This window comes from Panulirus ornatus, chromosome 15, assembly GCF_036320965.1.
Source record: "Panulirus ornatus isolate Po-2019 chromosome 15, ASM3632096v1, whole genome shotgun sequence".
NCBI classification, from domain to species: domain Eukaryota; kingdom Metazoa; phylum Arthropoda; class Malacostraca; order Decapoda; family Palinuridae; genus Panulirus; species Panulirus ornatus.
The window spans coordinates 23,241,727-23,265,488 of record NC_092238.1 but is presented as its reverse complement, the minus strand read 5'-3'; the positions used below and the strand labels follow the sequence as shown (position 1 = coordinate 23,265,488).

The 23,762-nt window shown below is 41.3% G+C and overlaps 1 protein-coding gene across 1 annotated transcript in view; it reads right to left on the bottom strand.

Moving 5' to 3' along the window:
• LOC139753748 (uncharacterized) overlaps positions 1-23,762 on the bottom strand; it is a 137,613-nt gene that overhangs the window by 14,476 nt on the left and 99,375 nt on the right. The window contains exons 9-11 of the mRNA XM_071670561.1: positions 14,207-14,348; positions 9,515-9,691; positions 2,072-2,238 (exon numbers count right to left, since the gene is read on the bottom strand). Of these exons, the coding sequence (XP_071526662.1) occupies positions 2,072-2,238; positions 9,515-9,691; positions 14,207-14,348 (486 nt within the window). The remainder of the gene's footprint in view (positions 1-2,071; positions 2,239-9,514; positions 9,692-14,206; positions 14,349-23,762) is intronic.

The window sequence follows — 23,762 nt, the reverse complement described above, 5'->3', positions numbered from 1 at the left end:
CAAGGTAGCACTAGGAAAAGACAACAAAGGCCACATTCATTCACACTCAAGTCTCTAGCTGTGATGTGTAATGCACCAAAACCACAGCTCCCTTTCTACATCTAGGCCCCACAAAACTTTCCAGGTTCACCCCGGACGCTTCACATGCCCTGGTTCAATCCATTGACAGCACGTCAACCCCAGTATAATGCATCGTTCCAATTCACTCTATTCCTTGTATGCCTTTCACCCTCCTGCATGTTCAGGCCCTGATCACTCAAAATCTTTTTCACTCCATCTTTCCACCTCCAATTTGGTCTCCTACTTCTCCTTGTTCCCTCCACCTCTGACACATGTATCCTCTTTGTCAATCTTTCCTCACTCATTCTCTTCATTCGATGAAACCATTTCATTACACCCTCTTCTGTGGATCATGGATAGGTGCCTGAGGACTGGCAGAATGCAGGTACTGCCTGTGCACTGTATAAAGGTAATGGAGACAAATGTGAGTATTCAAATCACAGGTATAACTTTGTTAACCATACCTGGTTAGTTAAGTGTACTGAATAAGAGGGTGTAGGCATGCATAAAACATCAGATTAGGGAGGAACAATGTAGTTTCAGGAGGGGAAGAGGATGTTTGGCTTAAGTGTTTGCTTTGAAGAAAGTGTGAGAAATTATTAGAGAAACAGAAGGATTTGTAAGTGGTACTTATGGATCTGAAGAAAACATAGGACAAGGTTGACAAAGATGCTTTGTGAAAGGTGTTACAAATATAAGGTGGAGGAAGAAAGCTATTAGAACCAGTGAGGAGCTTTTATCATGAGAGTAAAGTGTGTGTGTGAGTAAGAAGAGACAAAGGTGAACACTTCCAGATAAAGGTGGGTCTGTGGCAGTAGGGTGTCATGTCATCTAGGCAGTTTAATTCATTTACAGATGGGGTGGTAAGGGACGCAAATGCAAGGGTCTTTGAAAGAGAAGCAGTTGTGCAGTCTGTAGGAGAAGGAGTCAGAGAAGTATTAGTTACTGTTTGCTGAGAACATGGCACTAGTGGAAGATTCAAGTGACAAATTGCAGTAGGTGTCCAAGTTTGGGAGAGTGTGTGAATGGAAAAGATCAGAGTAAATGTAAATAAAAACAAGGTTATGAGAATAAGTAGAGCACAGAGACAGGGTGGTTGGAGTCTGAGTTTGAACAGATAAAATTTGGAGGAAATGAAGGGTTTAAGATTGCTAGGAGTCAACATGGCAGCAAATGGAACCATGGTAGCAGAGCTGAGTCACGTGGTAGGTGAGAGGGTGAAATTCTGGGAGCATTGAGAAATGGAAATAAAGATCACTATCTAGGAGGGTGAAATTGGGTATTTTTGAGGGTACAGAAGTCCCAATAATGTTGTGTGGACACAAGGCAAGGGCTACAGATGAGAATGTATGAAAGAGGGTGGATGTGTTGGAAATGAAATGTCTACAGACAATATATGGTGTGAGGAGGGTTGCTCAAGTAAGTAATACTAAGCTATGAGAGAGGTGTGGTAATAAGAAGAGTATGGATGAAAGAGCTAAAAAGGTTGTGCTGAAATGTTTGGACATATGGAGAGAATGAGCGAGGAGAGGTTGTTAAGGAAGATACACATGTCAAAAGTGGAGGGGACAAGGAGAAAGGAAAGATCAAATCAGAGATGGAAGAATGGTGTAAATCAGATTTTGAAGACTCAGAACTGAATATGCATGAGGGTGAAAGACATGAATGGGATAGTGTGAATTGGAGTGATGTGGCACACAGGGGTTGAGATGCATTAAACATAACAGATAGAGAATGGATATGAGTGATCAAGGCCTTTCCTATGTCTGTTCTAGGTGCTACCTTGCTAATGCAGGACACTGCAAACAAATATAAAATATAAAGACTAAAGCCATTCCTAGAACAACAAATTTAGCTCATGATCTCATTATTTGGCATTTTCTCAAATAAAAATTTTGTGGTGATGGTCTAGTCCAAATGCATGCCTTAAAATAACTATACTTTTTTATGTCACATCAAATGTCCTATGACTTATATAAACATTTCTTTAAGTAACAACAAATGGACATACCCTCCATGCAGCGGCTTGAGCAGCATCAGCAATGTACTCTGAAACAATTTCTTCAGGTGGGAGGTTTAGTCTAAGCTGGGAGGTAAGTTGTCCAACCCACTCACATCCACCCAGCATTTCTACCTCCTCCCAAGGTAAAAATCTTGTCTTGCATTTCTGAGGAGATGCTGAAATTAATGAAATGCATGACATTCAGTAATATCTATTTAACAAAAAGATACACAAATATTTATTTATTTATTTATTTTGCTTTGTCGCTGTCTCCCGCTTTTGCGAGGTAGCGCAAGGAAACAGATGAAAGAAATGGCCCAACCCACCCCCATACACAATGTATATACATACACGTCCACACACGCAAATATACATACCTATACATCTCAATGTACACATATATATACACACACAGACACATACATATATACCCATGCACACAATTCACACTGTCTGCCTTTATTCATTTCCATCGCCACCTCGCCACACAAATACTGTTTTGTATTTAAAATCAATTAATAAATAGGTGTAACTCCAAGCAAGAAAGATTTTTGGCATTAACAAAGGCTTTACAATATAAAATCATAATTCTTTTTTCATACTTGATTGCCATTTCCTGAGTTATTGCCAGGAATAAATGAAGGAAAGCCACATCCGCTCACATCCATTCTCTAACTTAGCAATGAGCACCAAAACCACAACTCCCTATCTACAAACAGGCCCCACAGACCTTTCTATGGTTTACCCAAAACACTTTACATGCCCTGGTTCAGACCATTGACAGCATGTCAACCCCAGTATACCAAATAATTTCAATTCTCTCCATCCTGTGCATGCCTTTCACCCTCCTGCATGTTCAGGTCCCAATTCCTTAAAATCCCCTTCACTCCATCCCTCCATCTCCAATTTGGTCTTCCCATTCTGCTTATTCCCTCAATATCTGAAAATACATCCTCTTTGTCAACCTTTTCTTACTCACTCTCTCCATATGTCGAAACAATTTCAGCACACCCTCTTCTGCTCTCTTAACAATCTCAGTTTTATTACCACACATTTCTCTTACCCTTTAATAACTTACTCAATCAAACCACCTCACACCACATATTGTTCTCAAACATTTCATTTCCAACACATCCACCCTCTTCTGCACAGCCTTATCTATAGCCCATGCCTCACATCCATATAATATTGCTGGGACTACTAGTCCTTCACACTTACCCATTTTTGCCCTCTAGATTAAGTTCTCTCTTCCCACACATTCTTCAGTGCTCCCAGAACCTTCGCGACCCTCCCCTACTCCTATGACTCACTTCCGCTTCTATTCACTGCCATATCCACTCTCACATATGTAAGACACTTCACTTTCTCCAATTTTTCTGCAATTAAATTCACATGGAAACTAAAGTGTCCTTCAACCCTGATAAACTTAATAATCTTGCTTTTATTCACATTCAATTTCAAATTTCTAATTTCACATCCTCTTCCAAACTCAGTCACCAACTTCTGCAGATTATCACTTGAATTCACCACCAGTGCTGTATCATCAACAAACCACTGACTCACTTCCTGAGACCTCTCATCATCAACAGACTCACTCCTCTCTCCAAGACCCTCACATTCACCTCCCTCATCACCCCAACCATAAACAAAGTGAACAGCCATGGTGAAACTACACAACCCTGCTCCACACCAACCTTCACTTGGAACCATTCACACAGATAATTATTATCATCACTGTTACTAAACAGCCCAAGGACTCTTTTATGAGGCTCCAACAGCTTCAAGGCTGTACTCTGTGCAGGAGCAGAGAAACAATGGACTCATCTGTAGGTGAAGTCTGGTTACATCATCAATATATTAAGTAACTGAAAATAGTAGTTAAAAAATGTGACAGGCAATAAATAAAAGTGTTTTAACAAGGATGTTACCCTATCATAGGGTACAGATAAATACAAGTTATATCTCATGGTACAGGTGACCATTAGAAAGTCATCATCTAGGATATATCCGCTCACATCCATTCTCTGGTTGTCATGTGTAATGAATGCACTAGTGTTAAAAATTTTTATATACAATTATACATGTCAGCTTCCTTTAAAGGATTCATCTATCTACTTACATTGATATTTCTTTTTAATACTTAATCACCTTTTCTCACATGAGTGAGATAGCACCAGCAACAGACAAAGGCCATAAAAAATAATTCAGGTTAGAAAAGCAAAGACAATAGAAAACCTAAAAACTTAAGAAAGTCTTATGGATGACAATCAATGATGAGGAAAGGAACAATATAAACTGAAAAGAAGACTTAAAAAGAAAAGTGATTCTTAACCCTTTTGCTGCTCTGCTTGTTATAAGAGTTGTTCTGTAATGGACTGTTCTGGAAGTCATAGGACATCTAACTGGCTCTGCCTTCTTTTGAAATACCAGCTGATGTTTGCTTCCACCAATTACCCACAGATGTCACTATGAGCCAACCACAACAGCTAGACTGACTACTTTTGTGGAAATTGTAAAAATCTAGAACCTATTTGATTATTCAAAGCTCTTCAGCATGAAAAATATCTTAAAATATCTATTATTCATTATCACCCCAGGACCAATTTTTATGAAAGAGTCCCGGTGTTACCCAGGACCTTTCTAAAGTTTCCTTCTGCCAAATGCAGCGCTACTTCCAGAAGCAGAGAAATGAAGACGTCTTTGAAGTTGGAAGGTCTTTGATGAGACTGTATCCCAATGATACAGCCAAAGTGATTTTTCACTTGCTGTATAACCTTGAACAGGCAAAGTCCAGTAAAATAAATTTCTTTTCATACTTAATCAATGTTTCCCCATGTATGCAAGGCAGTGGCAGGAACAGACAAAGAAAGGATGCATCCACTCAAATCCATTTTCTGACTGTCATGTGTAATCAATGCACTGGTGTCAAAATCGTTTATATACAATTACATTTGTTAGCCTCCGTTAATCAAGTCATCAATCTATTCACACAGATGTCCAATCCTAAATACTTAATCACAATGTCCCACATTAGTGAGGTAGCAACAGGAACAGACATGGAAAGGCCACATTCACTCACAGCCATTCTCTAGTAATCATGTCCAGCACACTGAAAGCACAACCCCCTATCCACAAGGCCCACAGACTTTTTTCCATGGTTTCCCTTAGCCACTCCTAATGCCTTGGTTCAACCCAGAGACATCATGTCGACCCATGCATAACACATCATTTCAATTCACTCCATGCCATTCATGCCTTTCACTCTCCTGCTTGTTCAGGCCCCATCTATCTAACTATATCTATGATGCCTGTTCTCAACTGGACCTCCCTCAAAGGGGTAGGAATGGCAGTAGAGTCTTCATAACTAGTGAACCCTAGTGCTGCTTCTTAACCTTTAGTGCCTTACTCTTAGCAAGCCACTAGCAGAGGGCAGCACTACTGCAGCGTTTGCAGAGATGCCTACCTGAACCTTTAATTCATATTCTAATGCAGTCCATTGTAATATGGTCTTGACACTTCCAGTTCTTTGTATGGAACCAGTGTTAAACATCCTTGAGACTCTATTAAGCTAAAATTCAGTGGAAACCCATTCTAGTGAACTTTCTTGAAAAATATTCTCAAGTTCCATGGTACTACACACATAAAGTCCTCTTCAAGTATATTAGTCTAAACCATTTCAACTACTGCTACATTAATAACTGGGTGACAACTGTCAAATCCTCTGTGATTTCAGTGACAGGCTATCTCCCAAACCTATCATACTAATGACTAAAGAATAACGCTTTCAATACATGCTAAATTTCTTCACTTTCTTCTAGTTATAACAGAAGCAAAGTACTTAACAGCAGTTTGCACAGATCACAGTGAAAATAATGAACACTTATTCACAGGAAATAGTGAATGGGTACAGGAGAAAGAATTCAACCTTTGTATTGCCCAAATGTAGTAAAAGGTGACTAAAAGGGGTCGGGAGCAAGAGGCGGGAAACCCTCCACTTCTTGTATTTCAATTTCTAAAAGAAGAAGCATAAGGAGTCGAGACGGGAGTGCATATACTCCTTAAAGGCTCAGATTGGGGTGTTTGAATGTGTGTGGGTATAACCAAGATGAGAAGAGAAGAGAGATACATAGTATGTTTGAGGAAAGGGACCTGGATGTTCTGGTTCTGAGTGAAATGAAGCTAAAGGGTAAAGGGGAAGAATGGTTTGGAGGTGTCTTAGGAGTAAAGTCAGGAGTTGGTGAAAGGACATTAGCTAAGGAAGGAGTAGCACTAATCCTCAAACAGGAGTTTGAGTGTGTTGCTTGAGTGTGTGATAGAGTGTAAGGAAGTAAATGATGTGGGTAAAACTGAAAGTGGATGGCAAAAGATGGGTGATTATTGGTGTTTATGCACCTGGCCATGAGAAGAAAAGTCATGAGAGGAGAGTATTTTGGGAACAGCTTAGTGAGTGTGTCAGCACTTTCAGTGCACAAGTCTAGGTTTTAGAGATGAAAGATTTAAATGTGAAGGGAAATAATGTGGCAGTTGAGGGTATAATTGGTGTGCAGAGAGGCATTAGGTGTTATAAATGGAAATTGTGAAGAGCCTGTGGAGCTGTGCGCTGAAAATAGACTGGTGACTGGGAAGACCTGGTTTAAAGAGAGAGATATAAACAAGTATACATACATGAGGAGGAAAGATGGTCAACAGGAATTACCAGATTACTCATTAAATGACTGGCACGTAAAAGAGAGACTTTTGGATGTAAAAGTGCTGAGGAGGGCAGCTGGTGGGGTGTCTTATCTCTATCCAGTGGAGGCTTGGGTGAAGATTTGCAGAGGTTTTTGAAAAAGAGGAGACAATGTTGGGGAGAAGAGAGTGGTGAGAGTAAGTGAGCTTGTAAAGGAGACTTGTGTGAAGAAATACCAAGAGAGATTGAGTATAGAATGGCAAAAGGTGAGAACAAATGAAATGATGGGAGTGGGTGAGGAATGGGAGATATCTAAGGAAGCAGTGACGGCATGTGCAAGAGATGCATCTGGCATGCATAAGGTATGAGGTTCGCAGATTAGAAAGGGTAGTGAGTGAATGGATGAAGTAAAGATGCTAAAGAAAGAGAAAAGAGAGGCGTTTGGGTGGTACTTGCAAGGGAAGAGTGAAACTGACCAGGAGATGTTTATAGAAAGTGGCAGGATTTCAAGAGGAAGGTGCAAAGGTTGAAAAAAGAGGGCAAATGAGAGTTGGGGTTAGAGAGTATCATTAAACTTTAGGGATAATAAAAAGATGTTTTGGAAGGAGATAAAAAATGCATGAAAGACAAGAGAACAAATGGGAACAATGGTAAAAGGGGCAAAAAGGGAAGTGATAACAGGTAAAGATAAAGTCAGGAGATAGAGTGAATGTTCAGAAGGACTGTCGAATATGCTGATGATAGAGTAGCAGATGTAGGGTGTTTTGGTTGGGGTGGTATGCAAAGTGAGTCATGTAGAGTGGTTTGGTAAAGAGATGGTAAAGGCCTTGTGAAGATGAAATGCGGTAAAACAGTAGGAGTCGATGGTACTGCAGTTGAATATATTTAATTAAGAAAGGGGGAGACTATGTTGATTGGTTGGAAGGAATATTCAATATATGGATGGATCATTGAGAATTCATGGAATGCATGTACAGCACCAATGTATGAAGACAAAGGGGGTAAAGGTAAGTACTCAAACTATGGAGGAATAAGTTTGTTGAGTATACCTGGGAAGTTGTATGGGAGGGTATTGATTGAAAGGGTGAAGGCAAGCACAGAGAATCAGACTGGGGAGGAGCAGCATGGTTTTATAAGTGGGAGAGGATGTGTGGATTAACTGTTTGCTTTGAAGGTGCATGTGAGAAATACTTAGAAAAACAGATGGATTTGCATAAGGCATTTATGGATCTAGAAAAGGAATATGATAGGGTCGATAAAGATGCTTTGTGAAAGGTCTTAAGGATACATGGTGTAGGAAGTAAGCTGCTAGAAGCAGTAAAATTTTCATCATGGGTGTATGGCATGTGTATGAGTAAGAAGAAAGGAGAGTGAATGGTTTCCAGAGAAAGTTGGTCTTGGTAGGGGTGTATGGTGTCACCACAGTAATTCAATTTGTTTATGGTTGAGGTGGTGAGGGAGGTTAAATGTAAGAGTCTTGGGGAGAGGGGTGACTATGAAGTCTGTTGGGGATAAAAGGGCCTGGAAAGCGAGTCAATTGCTGTTCGCCGATGTTAAAGCATAAGTGGCTAATTCAAGTGAGAAACTGCAGAAATTGGTGACTGAGTCTGAAAGAGTGTGTGTGAAAGGAAAAAGTTGAGAGTAAATGTGAATAAGAACAAGGTTATAAAGTTCAGCATGGTTGAGGGACATGTTAAGCTTGAAAGGAGAAAAATTAGTGGAAGTGAAGTGTTTTAGATATCTGGGAGTGGACTTACAGCAAATGGAACCATGGAAGTGGAAGTCACAGGGTGGGAGAAGGGGTGAGGTTTCTGGGAGCAATGAAGAATGTGGGGAAGGAAAAAACGTTATCCTGGAGAGCAAAAATGGGTATGTTTGAAGGAATAGTAGCTCCAACAATATCATATAGTTGCGAGGCATGGGCAACAGATAGGGTTGTACGAAGGAGGGTTGATGTGTTGTAAATGAAATGTCTGAGGACAATATGTGGTATAAGGGGGTTTGATCAAGTAAGTAATGTAACGGTAAGAGAGATGTGTGGAAATAATAAGAGTGTGGTTGAAAGAGCAGAGGAGGGCGTGTTGAAATGGTTTGGACATATGGAGAGAATGAGTGAGGAAAGATTGACAAAGAAGATATATGTGTCAGAGATGGAGGGAACAAGGAGAAGTGGGAGACCAAACTGGAAATGGAAGGGTGGAGTGAAAAAGATTTTGAGCAATCAGGGCCTGAACATACAGGAGGGTGAAAACATGCAAGGAATAGAGTGAACTGGAACAATGTGGTATACCAGGGTCAATGTTCTGTCAATAAGCTGAACCAGGGCATGTGAAGCATCTGGGGTAAACCATGGAAAGGTCTATGGGGCCTTGATGTGGATAGGGAGCTGTGGTTTTGGTGCATTACACATGACAGCTTGAGACTGAGTATGAATGAATGTGACCTTTTTTGTCTGTTTTTCTGAAGCAGGGGATAGCAAAGCTGTTTTCCTCTGGGGTGGGGTAGTGCCAGGAATGGATGAAGGCAAGCAAGTATGAAGAGGTGTATGTATGTAATATCAGTGTATGTGTATGTATATGATGATAGAAATGTGTATGTATATGTGCGTATGTGGGCATTTTTTGTATATGTATGTATATGTGAGTGGGTTAGCCGTTCTTAATCAATTTCCTGGCGCTACCTCACTAAAGTGGGAAACAGCAATTATGTATAATAATAATAATAATATATTGTAACAAACAGCTGATAATATGAGAGGCTCACAGTACTACTTATTGTCTCACCTGATAATCTGTGTCTACATGAGACTTTCACATCATCATCAACTGATAGAACATCAACCTCCTGAAGCTTGGATTGGCCACACATCAGCCTCCTGTCCATGTCTTGCACCAACTTCTCCAAACTGCCTATGTGAGATAAAGTCTTCTCTGGCTTCAAACTCACTGACAAAAACTTGTCTGCAAGAGTGAGAAAATGACTAATGACTAAGTGCTCCTCCATATTCATTTTGTGAAATTAGCATTCACTAACAATATTTCCATAAAAATTGCATGGTTTTGGTAAAGTTCTATGGCAGTTGTTATACCCCCCTCCCCTTCCAGGTACAATTCACCCTGATGACTGGCAATCCCATCACAAAATCCCTCAGTATTTATGTTGTTATGAGGTGCAAAAGGCACCGGGGAAAGATGATATAAAAGTAAAAAAAACAACTGAAGTTGAAGAAAAAACAGAATTCTACACGAAAAACATATTTCTGGGCTAACAAACTTGCTTCTGGAACACATACCAGTATTTTACTTGGTTTGCCCTGCTGAAACTTGGATCAATACCTTTTGGAAATCAATCTTCTGAATACACCTGGCACTCAAAGTTTAACAGGGAGTTATGTTCCATGGTACTGCTTTTAGCTAAAGAAGCTTTATTTAAGTGAAGAATTTCCTACAGAAACTGAGTATTAAGGGGAGATATGTCCAATGCCAATGTCAGAAGAACTTACAGGTCCAAATCATTTCAGAACACCCTATTCAGCTCTCTCATATACTCCTTTTGCTACCACAACTTTCTTACTATACTATTTCATGTTCGATTAGCCCTCCTTACACAACATGCTGTCCTCAAACATTTCACTTCTAATACATTCACCCTATCCTTTATATTTTTGTTTAAGGCACATGCCTGATATCTATATAGCACCAATGGGATGACCATACCATCAAACATACCCATATCTTCCCTTAAAGATAGTGACAACTCTTTCAATACATTCCTCATTGCACCTAAAATCTCTGCCACCTAACCCACCCTAACGATAACTGCAGCTCCTACATTTCCATATGCAGCCATATCCACTCCCCTGGTATCTAGAACATTCCACTCTCTTTAAGTTCTCACCATTCAAACTCACTCCCCAAATAATAGAGCATCAGATTGGGGAAGAGCAGTGTGGTTTCAGAAGTGTTAGAGGATGTGTGGATCAGGTGTTTGCTTTGAAGAATGTATGTGAGAAATACTTAGAAAAACAAATGGATTTGTATGTAGCATTTATGGATCTGGAGAAGATGCTCTGTGGAAGGTTTTAAGAATATATGGTGTGGGAGGCAAGCTGTTAGAAGCAGTGAAAAGTTTTTATCGAGGATGTAAGGCATGTGTGCGTGTAGGAAGAGAGAAAAGTGATTGGTTCTCAGTGAATGTAGGGTTGCGGCAGGGGTGTGTGATGTCTCTGTGGTTGTTTAATTTGTTTATGGATGGGGTTGTTAGGGAGGTGAATGCAAGGGTTTTGGAAAGAGGGGCAAGTATGCAGTCTGTTGTGGATGAGAGCTTGGGAAGTGAGTTAGTTGTTGTTCGCTGATGATACAGCGCTGGTGGCTGATTCATGTAAGAAACTGCAGAAGCTGGTGACTGAGTTTGGTATATGTATGTGTCTGTGTGTGTATATATATGTGTACATTGAGATGTATGGGTATGTATATTTGCGTGTGTGGATGTGTATGTATATACATGTGTATGGGGGTGGGTTGGGCCAATTCTTTCGTCTGTTTCCTTGCGCTATCTCGCAAACGTGGGAGACAGCGACAGAGCAAATAAAAAAAAATAAAAAAAATAAATATATGTGCATATGGAAGCATTTATGTATATACAAGTGTATATGAGTGGATGGGCCATTCTTCGTCTGTTTCCTGACATGAGAAAGAGCGATTATGTATAAAAACAATGATACTATCCCCGGGGATAGGGGAGAAAGAATACTTCCCATGTATTCCTCACGTGTCGTAGAAGGCGACTAAAGGGGATGGAAGTGGGGGGCTAGAACCCCTCCCCTCCTTGTATTTTAACTTTCTAGAAGGGAAAACAGAAGAAGGAGTCACGCGGGGAGTGCTCATCCTCCTCGAAGGCTCAGATTGGGGTGTCTAAATGTGTGTGGATGTAATCAAGATGAGAAAAAAGGAGAGATGGGTAGTATGTTTGAGGAAAGGAACCTGGATGTTTTGGCTCTGAAGGAAACGAAGCTCAAGGGTAAAGGGGAAGAGTGGTTTGGGAATGACTTGGGAGTAAAGTCAGGGGTTGTTGAGAGGACGAGAGCAAGGGACGGAGTAGCACTACTCCTGAAACAGGAGTGGTGGAAGTATTGATAGAGAGTAAGAAAGTAAACTCTAGATTGATATGGGTAAAACTGAAAGTGGATGGAGAGAGGTGGGTGATTATTGGTGTGTATGCACCTGGGCATGAGAAGAAAGATCATGAGAGGCAAGTGTTTTGGGAGTAGCTGAGTGAGTGTGTTAGTAGTTTTGATGCACGAGACCAGGTTACAGTGATGGGTGATTTGAATACAAAGGTGAGTAATGTGGCAGTTGAGGGAATAATTGGTGTACATGGGGTGTTCAGTGATGTAAATGGAAATGGTGAAGAGCTTATAGATCTATGTGCTGAAAAAAGTGATTGGGAATACCTGGTTTAAAAAGAGATATACATATGTACAGGTATGTAAATAGGAGAGACGGCCAGAGAGCATTATTGGATTACTTGTTAATTGATAGGCATGCGAAAGGGAGACTTTTGGATGTTACTTGTGCTGAGAGGTGCAACTGGAGGGATGCCTGATCATCATCTTGTGGAGGCGAAAGTGAAGATTTGTAGAGGTTTTCAAAAGAGAAGAGAGACTGTTGGGGTGAAGTGAGTGGTGAGAGTAAGTGAGCTTGGGAAGGAGACTTGTGTGAGGAAGTAACAGGAGAGACTAAGTACAGAATGGAAAAAGGTGAGAACAAAGGAGGTAAGGGGAGTGGGGAAGGAATGGGATGGATTTAGGGAAGCAGTGATGGCTTGTGCAAAAGATGCTTGTGGCATGAGAAACATTGGAGGTGGGCAGATTACAAAGGGTAGTGAGTGGTGGGTGAAGAAGTAAGATTATTAGTGAAAGAGAAGAGAGAGGCATTTGGACGATTTTTGCAGGGAAATAATGCAACAATGAAAGGGTAAGAGAGATGTGTGGTGGTGAAAATAGTGTGATTGAGAGAGCAGAAGAGGGTGTTTTGAAATGGTTTGGTCACATGGAGAGAATGAGTGAGGAAAGATTAACAAAGAGGATATATGTGTCAGAGGTGGAGGGAACGAGGAGAAGTGGGAGACCAAATTGGAGATGGAAAGATGTGAAGTGAAAAAGATTTTGATTGATCGGGGCCTGAAAATGCAGGAGGGTGAAAGGCATGCAAGGAATAGAATGAACTGGAATGATGTGGTATACCGGGGTCGACGTTCTGTCAACGGATTGAACCAGGGCATGTGAAGCGTCTGGAGTAAACCATGGAAAGTTCTGTGGGGCCTGTATGTGGAAAGGGAGTAGTGGTGTCGGTGCATTATACATGACAGCTAGAGACTGAGTGTGAACGAATGTGGCCTTTGTTGTCTTTTTCTAGCACTACCTCGCTAGATTAATTTATTCTACATCTGCCATTATTCAATAAACTTTTCTTGGCATCTCAGGACACACTATACTTTTCTTAACTCACTTTCACCATTTCTTTCACACAAGTCAGTCATTTCCTCATCTGCTTAATCCACCACTAAATTTCACACTTGCTAACATATAATCAGAAGTTATGTCATTTCTTTTGAAACTCCTCTCAAGACACTCACATCCAATATCCAGTCATTCAAAATTTAATACATTAATACCTGCTGACCCCCAAACACCCTCACCCACATATATTTTAATAAGTCTTTGTTAGTATCCGCATTCATAATTCCAGTTTCAGTAAAGAACTTGACAAATCTTTTCCAAATTTTCAATTACACCAGAGACCTTAAGACCCCTGATCATAATCTCAATTACCATTTCTTCCATCCCTGCATTATGATCCCCCAAGTTTAATCTCTTAAATCAAAACTGCCACAGCACTCACTCAGACAATCCTAAAGAAAATTTCTTTCTTCTTTCCTGTCACTTCTGAGTGAAAAGGCACTAACAATCATCCTTCCCTCATATTATACTTTCAATCTTATCCCTATCAACCTTGAACTCACCCCTTTATACTCTTTGAGACAGTTTCATGAGTCATTCCTCACTGAATTTGTCAACCCCCTGACTAACCTAAAACTTTACTTCTGAACATTCCCAAACCATCTAACTCCTCACCCTTCAACTATTTTGTTCAGAGCCAAAACATTCAAGCTTCTCTTACCATATATAAGACCTACCTTCCCCTTCCTTTTACCTTACATACAACACTCATTCTGACACTCCAAATTGAGCCTTCAAGGAAAAATCTTTGTTTGGCGCCTTCCTCTGAACCTATTTTTTAGAAAGTGATAATAAAGAAGAGGATTTTATGTCCCTTTCCTCACACCTTTACAGTCAACTCTTACAAAACACAGGTGTTTATTCTTTCCTAACAAATCCTGTTATCAATGTAATCATTATCAATTCTATCATCATTATCATTCTTAATAATAGTATCCCATCTGTCATAATATACCTGTGTGAAGAAACTTTCTTGGCAGTGTTGGTGTGTGGGCATGTCGTCTGGCCCAGGCCACAATCCTACAAACACTCCACAATTCCCTGCCATCCACCTGACACTCCTCTAGGCGTCGTTTAACTTCTCGTGCTCTCTGAAACTGTAATGTCAGTTTTAGTTGCTTGTAAGTCTTTTCATTTTAAAATTAGTTTTTAACACCATGTAGTGGTATGCATTCTGCTGGGAATGACCATTGAGATATAATAAATTTAATTCTGGATACGAGAAGTAGGGATATAGATGAGAATGTTTGAAGGAGGGTGCATGCATTGGAAATGAAATAATGACAGAGTGTGGTGTGAGAGGAGTTGATCGAAAGAGTGATGGTAAGGTAAGAGAAAGGTGTGATTATAATAAAAGTATGGTTTAGAGTGCTGAAGAGGGAGTGCTGAAATGGTTTATAAATATGGAAAGAATGAATAACAAGAGGTCGACAATGAGGATTTATGTGTCAGAAGTGGAGGGGACAAGGAGAAAGAGGCTGACCAACTGGAGGAGGTGGAAGGATGGAAAGAAAAAGATTTTGAGTGCTTGGGGTCTGAACATGCAAAGGATGAAAGGCAGGAACAGGATAGAGTGAACTGGAGCAATGTAATATACAGGGGTCAATGCAATGTGCTCTCAATGGACTGAACCATGTCATATGAAGAAACCAAGGGAAACCAAGGAAAGATCTGTCAAGCCTGGTTGTGGATGGAAGGCTGATGTTTTGATGTATTACAAATGACAGCTACAGAATGGATGAAGGTGAATAAGACCTTTTCTCCTGTTCCTGGCACTACCTCACTAACATGGTAAACGATGAACAAGTATGTCAAAGGCCATCTTTACTTCACCCTTATCTTCGTTACATCATTGACACAAACGGCCTTGATCTGGCCTATATGGGCCATCTTCAATGTACCCTTATCTTTTCTACACTGTTGACACCACTGGCCTTTGATTTAAACCTAACAAATCTGGTCAAATGCATCTTCAATTCCCTCTCAACAAACACATCTTCACAAAACTCTTGATAAACCCAAATTCATTTCATCCCCATCTGCATTTTTATTCCATCCTTAACAAATGTACAATGATCCTCAACCAACTCATCTTTACAATACCCTCATTTTCACTCACCCTTATGAGAACTGGTATCTGACATGGCTCTAATAGATCAAGTCAAATGCATCTTCACTACATCCTTACCAGAACTGGCAATTGACCTGAACCATAAAGGTCAGGCCAAAGGCTATCTTTGCAGGGAAGGAGAGGAAAAGTATACATTATCATTCTTTTTCTCTTCTTTCATTCATTTACGTTGTTTCCTGTGAGGTGAGGTGGTGTCAGGAGGGGATGAAAGAAAGCAAGTATGAATATCTATATGTGTATACATGTGTATGCATATGTATGTACATATGTACACGTTTTTTATTTTTGTATGTGAGAAATACTTAGAAAAGCAAATGGATTTGTATGTAGCATTTATGGATCTGGAGAAGGCATATGATAAGAGTTGATAGGGATGCTCTGTGGAAGGTATTAAGAATATATGGTGTGGGAGGTAAGTTATTAGAAGCATTGAAAAGTTTTTATCAAGGATGTAAGGCATGTGTACAAGTAGGAAGAGAGGAAAGTGATTGGTTCTCAGTGAATGTAGGTTTGCAGCAGGAGTGTGTGATGTCTCCATAGCTGTTTAATTTGTTTATGGATGGGGTTGTTTGGGAGGTGAATGCAAGAGTTTTGGAAAGAGGAGCAAGTATGCAGTCCGTTGTGGACAATAGAGCTTGGGAAGTGAGTCAGTAGTTGTTCGCTGATGATACAGCACTGGTGGCTGATTCGTGTGAGAAACTGCAGAAACTGGTGTCTGAGTTTGGTAAAGTGTGTGACAGAAAGCTGAGAGTAAATGTGAATAAGAGCAAGGTTATTAGGTACAGTAGGGTTGAGGGTCAAGTCAATTGGGAGGTAAGTTTGAATGGAGAAAAACTAGAGGAAGTGAAGTGTTTCAGATATCTGGGAATGGATTTGGCAGCGGATGAAACCATGGAAGCGGAAGTGAATCATAGGGTGGGGGAGGGGGCGAAAATTCTGGGAGCCTTGAAGAATGTGTGGAAGGCGAGAACATTATCTCGGAAAGCAAAAAGGGGTATGTTTGAAGGAATAGTGGTTCTAACAATGTTATATGGTTGCGAGGCATGAGCTATAGATAGAGTTGTGCAAAGGAGGGTGGATATGTTCGAAATGAGATGTTTGAAGGCAATATGTGGTGTGAGGTGGGTTGATTGAGTAAGTAATGAAAGGGTAAGAGAGATGTGTGGTAATAAAAAGAGTGTGGTTGAGAGAGCAGAAGAGGGTGTTTTGAAATGGTTTGGCCACATGGAGAGAATGAGTGAGGAAAAATTGACAAAGAGGATATATGTGTCAGAGGTGGATGGAATGAGGAGAGGTGGGAGACCAAATTGGAGGTGGAAAGATGGAGTGAAAAAGATTTTGAGCGATCGGGGCCTGAACATGCAGGAGGGTGAAAGGCATACAAGGAATAGAGTGAAGTGGAACGATGTGCTATACCGGGGTCGATGTGCTGTCAATGGATTGAACCAGGGCATGTGAAGCATCTGGGGTAAACCATGGAAAGTTTTGTGGGGCCTGGATGTGGAAAGGGAGCTGTGGTTTCGGTGCATTATAAATGACAGCTGGAGACTGTGTGAACGAATGTGGCCTTTGTTGTCTTTTCCTAGCGCTACCTCACAGACATGCAGGGGGAGGGGGTTGTCATTTCATGTGTGGCGGGGTGGCGATGGGAATGAATAAAGGCAGCAAGTATGAATTATGTACATTATTATTATTATTATACTTTGTCGCTGTCTCCCGCGTTTGCGAGGTAGCGCAAGGAACAGACGAAAGAAATGGCCCAACCCCCCCCCCATACACATGTATATACATACGTCCACACACGCAAATATACATACCTACACAGCTTTCCATGGTTTACCCCAGACGCTTCACATGCCTTGATTCAATCCACTGACAGCACGTCAACCCCGGTATACCACATCGCTCCAATTCACTCTATTCCTTGCCCTCCTTTCACCCTCCTGCATGTTCAGGCCCCGATCACACAAAATCTTTTTCACTCCATCTTTCCACCTCCAATTTGGTCTCCCTCTTCTCCTCGTTCCCTCCACCTCCGACACATATATCCTCTTGGTCAATCTTTCCTCACTCATTCTCTCCATGTGCCCAAACCACTTCAAAACACCCTCTTCTGCTCTCTCAACCACGCTCTTTTTATTTCCACACATCTCTCTTACCCTTACGTTACTCACTCGATCAAACCACCTCACACCACACATTGTCCTCAAACATCTCATTTCCAGCACATCCATCCTCCTGCGCACAACTCTATCCATAGCCCACGCCTCGCAACCATACAACATTGTTGGAACCACTATTCCTTCAAACATACCCATGTACATGTACATGTGTATAAATATATATGTCTGTGTATGTATATATATATGTTTGTTTTTTTGTTTTTTTTTGTCGCTGTCTCCCGCGTTTGCAAGGTAGTGCAAGGAAACAGACGAAAGAAATGGCCCAACCCACCCCCATACACATGTATATACATACGTCCACACACGCAAATATACATACCTACACAGCTTTCCATGGTTTACCCCAGACGCTTCACATGCCCTGATTCAATCCACTGACAGCACGTCAACCCCGGTATACCACATCGATCCAATTCACTCTATTCCTTGCCCGCCTTTCACCCTCCTGCATGTTCAGGCCCCAATCATTCAAAATCTTTTTCACTCCATCTTTCCACCTCCAATTTGGTCTCCCACTTCTCCTCGTTCCCTCCACCTCCGACACATATATCCTCTTGGTCAATCTTTCCTCACTCATTCTCTCCATGTGCCCAAACCATTTCAAAACACCCTCTTCTGCTCTCTCAACCACGCTCTTTTTATTTCCACACATCTCTCTTACCCTTACATTACTTACTCGATCAAACCACCTCACACCACACATTGTCCTCAAACATCTCATTTCCAGCACATCCACCCTCCTGCGCACAACTCTATCCATAGCCCACGCCTCGCAACCATACAACATTGTTGGAACCACTATTCCTTCAAACATACCCATTTTTGCTTTCCGAGATAATGTTCTCGACTTCCACACATTCTTCAAGGCTCCCAGGATTTTCGCCCCCTCCCCCACCCTATGATCCACTTCCGCTTCCATGGTTCCATCCACTGCCAGATCCACTCCCAGATATCTAAAACACTTTACTTCCTCCAGTTTTTCTCCATTCAAACTTACCTCCCAATTGACTTGACCCTCAACCCTGCTGTACCTAATTACCTTGCTCTTATTCACATTTACTCTTAACTTTCTTCTTTCACACACTTTACCAAACTCAGTTACCAGCTTCTGCAGTCTCTCACATGAATCAGCCACCAGCACTGTATCATAGGTGAACAACAACTGACTCACTTCCCAAGCTCTCTCATCCCCAACAGACTTCATACTTGCCCCTCTTTCCAAAACTCTTGCATTCACCTCCCTAACAACCCCATCCATAAACAAATTAAACAACCATGGAGACATCACACACCCCTGCCGCAAACCTACATTCACTGAGAACCAATCACTTTCCTCTCTTCCTACACGTACACATGCCTTACATCCTCGATAAAAACTTTTCACTGCTTCTAACAACTTGCCTCCCACACCATATATTCTTAATACCTTCCACAGAGCATCTCTATCAACTCTATCATATGCCTTCTCCAGATCCATAAATGCTACATACAAATCCAATTGCTTTTCTAAGTATTTCTCACATACATTCTTCAAAGCAAACACCTGATCCACACATCCTCTACCACTTCTGATTTATGTGCTGAAAAAGGACATACCTGGTTTAAAAAGCGAGATATACATAAGTATACGTATGTAAGTAGGAGAGATGGCCAGAGAGCGTTATTGGATTACGTGTTAATTGACAGGCGCGCGAAAGAGAGACTTTTGGATGTTAATGTGCTGAGAGGTGCAACTGGAGGGATGTCTGATCATTATCTTGTGGAGGGTAAGGTGAAGATTTGTATGGGTTTTCAGAAAAGAGGAGTGAATGTTGGGGTGAAGAGGGTGGTGAGAGTGAGTGAGCTTGGGAAGGAGACTTATGTGAGGAAGTACCAGGAGAGACTGAGTACAGAATGGAAAAAGGTGAGAACAATGGAAGTAAGGGGAGTGGGGGAGGAATGGGATGTATTTAGGGAATCAGTGATGGATTGCGCAAAAGATGCTTGTGGCATGAGAAGAGTGGGAGGTGGGTTGATTACAAAGGGTAGTGAGTGGTGGGATGAAGAAGTAAGATTATTAGTGAAAGAGAAGAGAGAGGCATTTGGACGATTTTTGCAGGGAAAAAATGCAAATGAGTGGGAGATGTATAAAAGAAAGAGACAGGAGGTCAAGAGAAAGGTGCAAGAGGTGAAAAAGAGGGCAAATGAGAGTTGGGGTGAGAGAGTATCATTAAATTTTAGGGAGAATAAAAAGATGTTCTGGAGGGAGGTAAATAAAGTGCGTAAGACAAGGGAGCAAATGGGAACTTCAGTGAAGGGCGCAAATGGGGAGGTGATAACAAGTAGTGGTGATGTGAGAAGGAGATGGAGTGAGTATTTTGAAGGTTTGTCGAATGTGTTTGATGATAGAGTGGCAGATATAGGGTGTTTTGGTCGAGGTGGTGTGCAAAGTGAGAGGGTTAGGGAAAATGATTTGGTAAACAGAGAAGAGGTAGTAAAAGCTTTGCGGAAGATGAAAGCCGGCAAGGCAGCAGGTTTGGATGGTATTGCAGTGGAATTTATTAAAAAAGGGGGTGACTGTATTATTGACTGGTTGGTAAGGTTATTTAATGTATGTATGACTCATGGTGAGGTGCCTGAGGATTGGCGGAATGCGTGCATAGTGCCATTGTACAAAGGCAAAGGGGATAAGAGTGAGTGCTCAAATTACAGAGGTATAAGTTGTTATTCCGTGTGTGGCGGGGTGGCGATGGGAACGGGTGGGGGCAGACGGTGTGAATTGTGTGCATGTGTATATATGTATATGTATATATGTATACACTGAGATGTATGGGTGAGTATGTTTGCGTGTTTGGACGTGTGTGTGTATGCATGTGTATGTGGGCGGGTTGGGCCATTCTTTCGTCTGTTTCCTTGCGCTACCTCGCAAGCGAGGGAGACAGCAACAAAGCATATATATATAGGGGAGAAAGAATACTTCCCACGTATTCCCTGCATGTCGTAGAAGGCAACTAAAAGGGGAGGGAGCGGGGGGCTGGAAATCTTCCCCTCTCGTTTTTTTTTTAATTTTCCAAAACAAGGAACAGAGAAGGGGGCCAGGTGAGGATATTCCCTCCAAGGCCCAGTCCTCTGTTCTTAATGCTACCTCGCTAACGCGGGAAATGGCGAATAGTTTGAAAGAAAAAAAGAAAGATAAGTTTGTTGAGTATTCCTGGGAAATTATATGGGAGGGTATTGATTGAGAGGGTGAAGGCATGTACAGAGCATCAGATTGGGGAAGAGCAGTGTGGTTTCATATATATGTATACGATGAAATATATAGGTATGTATATGTGCGTGTATGGACGTGTATGTATATGCATGTGTATGTAGGTGGGTAGGGCCATTCTTTCGTCTGTTTCCTTGTGCTACCTCACTAATGTGGGAGACAGTGACAAAATATAATGCTAATAAAAATATTTATTTATTTATTTTGCTTTGTCACTGTCTCCCACTTCTCCTCGTTCCCTCCACCTCTGACACATATATCCTCTTGGTCAATCTTTCCTCACTCATTCTCTCCATGTGACCAAACCATTTCAAAATACCCTCTTTCTGCTCTCTCAACCACACTTTTTATTACCACGCATCTCTCTTACCCTTACATTACTTACTCGATGAAACCACCTCTCACCACATATTGTCCTCAAACATCTCATTTCCAGCACATCCACCCTCCTGTGCACAACTCTATCCATATCCCACGCCTTGCAACCATACAACATTGTTGGAACCACTATTCCTTCAAACGTACCCATTTTTGCTTTCCGAGATAATGTTCTCGACTTCCACACATTCTTCAAGGCTCCCAGAATTTTTGCCCCCTCCCCCACCCTATGATTCACTTCCGCTAATAAGAATAAAGAAATAATAATAATAATATTGCTCTAAATAAGAAACTAAAGTTTTAAGGTGATATATGACACCAGTAAAGAAAATACTAAAATGCAAGTTAAAAAACATATGCACCAGTCAAGGATGCCAATGTGCACACACTAAAATGGTTAGGACTTCATTTGCTCCATAAAAATGATTCAAAGAGGAACATGTACTATCAACAATTGTAAGTAAGTACTAAGCACTCACTTCAGCAGCACGCTGCTTTGGTAGTGGCCACTGGAGAAATTCATCATGAGATCTGGCACAAAAGGGCATCAAGAGAGAACATCTATGGTGGGACGTCACAAGTGGCATTGCTCTTACCCAAACATAAACACATGCATCTGCTGAACTACATGCTCTGCAAACTGTTTCCAGCTGTCTGGTGAGAGAGAAGACAAGTTATCCAGATATCTAAAGGAGTATGTATGAGGAATAATAAACTCTTGTAAGAGAACTATAATTCACATAAAATATCTGCATGTTTACAATATCTAACATGGTTACAATATCTAACATAACTGTCCACTGAAATGCATCAAAATTTCAGTATCTATTTTGATGAAGAAAAGGATTTTTTCCACTGTTTGAATGGAAGTAGACTAAGGCTTCAAGCTGTCATGCGCTGATATATGAAGTTCTGGACTTACAACACTTAAGAATCAGAGCATGTTGTATTCATTTATGACAATATACTTGCAATAAAATGAAAAAAAGATTCTTACATATATATTTTCAATGTCTGAAAGGATACTTTCTTTAAATATAGTTATCTATTTATTTATTTTGCTTTGTCGCTGTCTCCCGCATTTGCGGGGTAGCGCAAGGAAACAGACGAAAGAAATGGCCCAACCCATCCCCATACACATGTATATACATACACGTCCACACACGCAAATATACATACCTATACATCTCAATGTACACATATATATACAAACACAGACATATACATGAATACACATGCACATTATTCTCAGTCTGCCTTCATTTATTCCCATCGCCACCTCGCCACACATGGAATAACATTCCCCTCCCCCCTCATGTGTGTGAGGTAGCGCTAGGAAAAGACAACAAAGGCCCCATTCACCCACACCCAGTCTCCAGCTGTCACATAATAATGCCCGAAACCACAGCTCCCTTTCCACATCCAGGCCCCACAGAACTTTCCATGGTTTACCCCAGACGCTTCACTGTGCCCTGATTCAATCCATTGACAGCACGTCGACCCCAGTATACCACATCGATCCAATTCACTCAATTCCTTGCCTGCCTTTCACCCTCCTGCATGTTCAGGCCCCGATCACTCAAAATCTTTTTCACTCCATCTTTCCACCTCCAATTTGGTCTCCCACTTCTCCTTGTTCCCTCCACCTCCGACACATATATCCTCTTGGTCACTCTTTCCTCACTCATTCTCTCCATGTGCCCAAACCATTTCAAAACACCCTCTTCTGCTCTCTCAACCACGCTCCTTTTATTTCCACACATCTCTCTTACCCTTACATTACTTACTCGATCAAACCACCTCACACCACATATTGTCCTCAAACATCTCATTTCCAGCACATCCATCCTCCTGCGCACAACTCTATCCATAGCCCACGCCTCGCAACCATACAACATTGTTGGAACCACTATTCCTTCAAACATACCCATTTTTGCTTTTCGAGATGATGTTCTCGACTTCCACACATTCTTCAAGGCTCCCAGGATTTTCGCCCCCTCCCTCCACCCTACGGATCACTTCCGCTTCCATGGTTCCATCCACTGCCAGATCCACTCCCAGATATCTAAAACACTTTACTTCCTCCAGTTTTTCTCCATTCAAACTTACCTCCCAATTGACTTGACCCTCAACCCTGCTGTACCTAATAACCTTGCTCTTATTCACATTTACTCTTAACCTTCTTCTTTCACACACTTTACCAAACTCAGTTACCAGCTTCTGCAGTCTCTCACATGAATCAGCCACCAGCACTGTATCATCAGGAGAACAACAACTGACTCACTTCCCAAGCTCTCTCATCCCCAACAGACTGCATACTTGCCCCTCTTTCCAAAACTCTTGCATTCACCTCCCTAACAACCCCATCCATAAACAAATTAAACAACCATGGAGACATCACACACCCCTGTGCAAACCTACATTCACTGAGAACCAATCACTTTCCTCTCTTCCTACACGTACACATGCCTTACATCCTCGATAAAAACTTTTCACTGCTTCTAACAACTTGCCTCCCACACCATATATTCTTAATACCTTCCACAGAGCATCTCTATCAACTCTATTCATA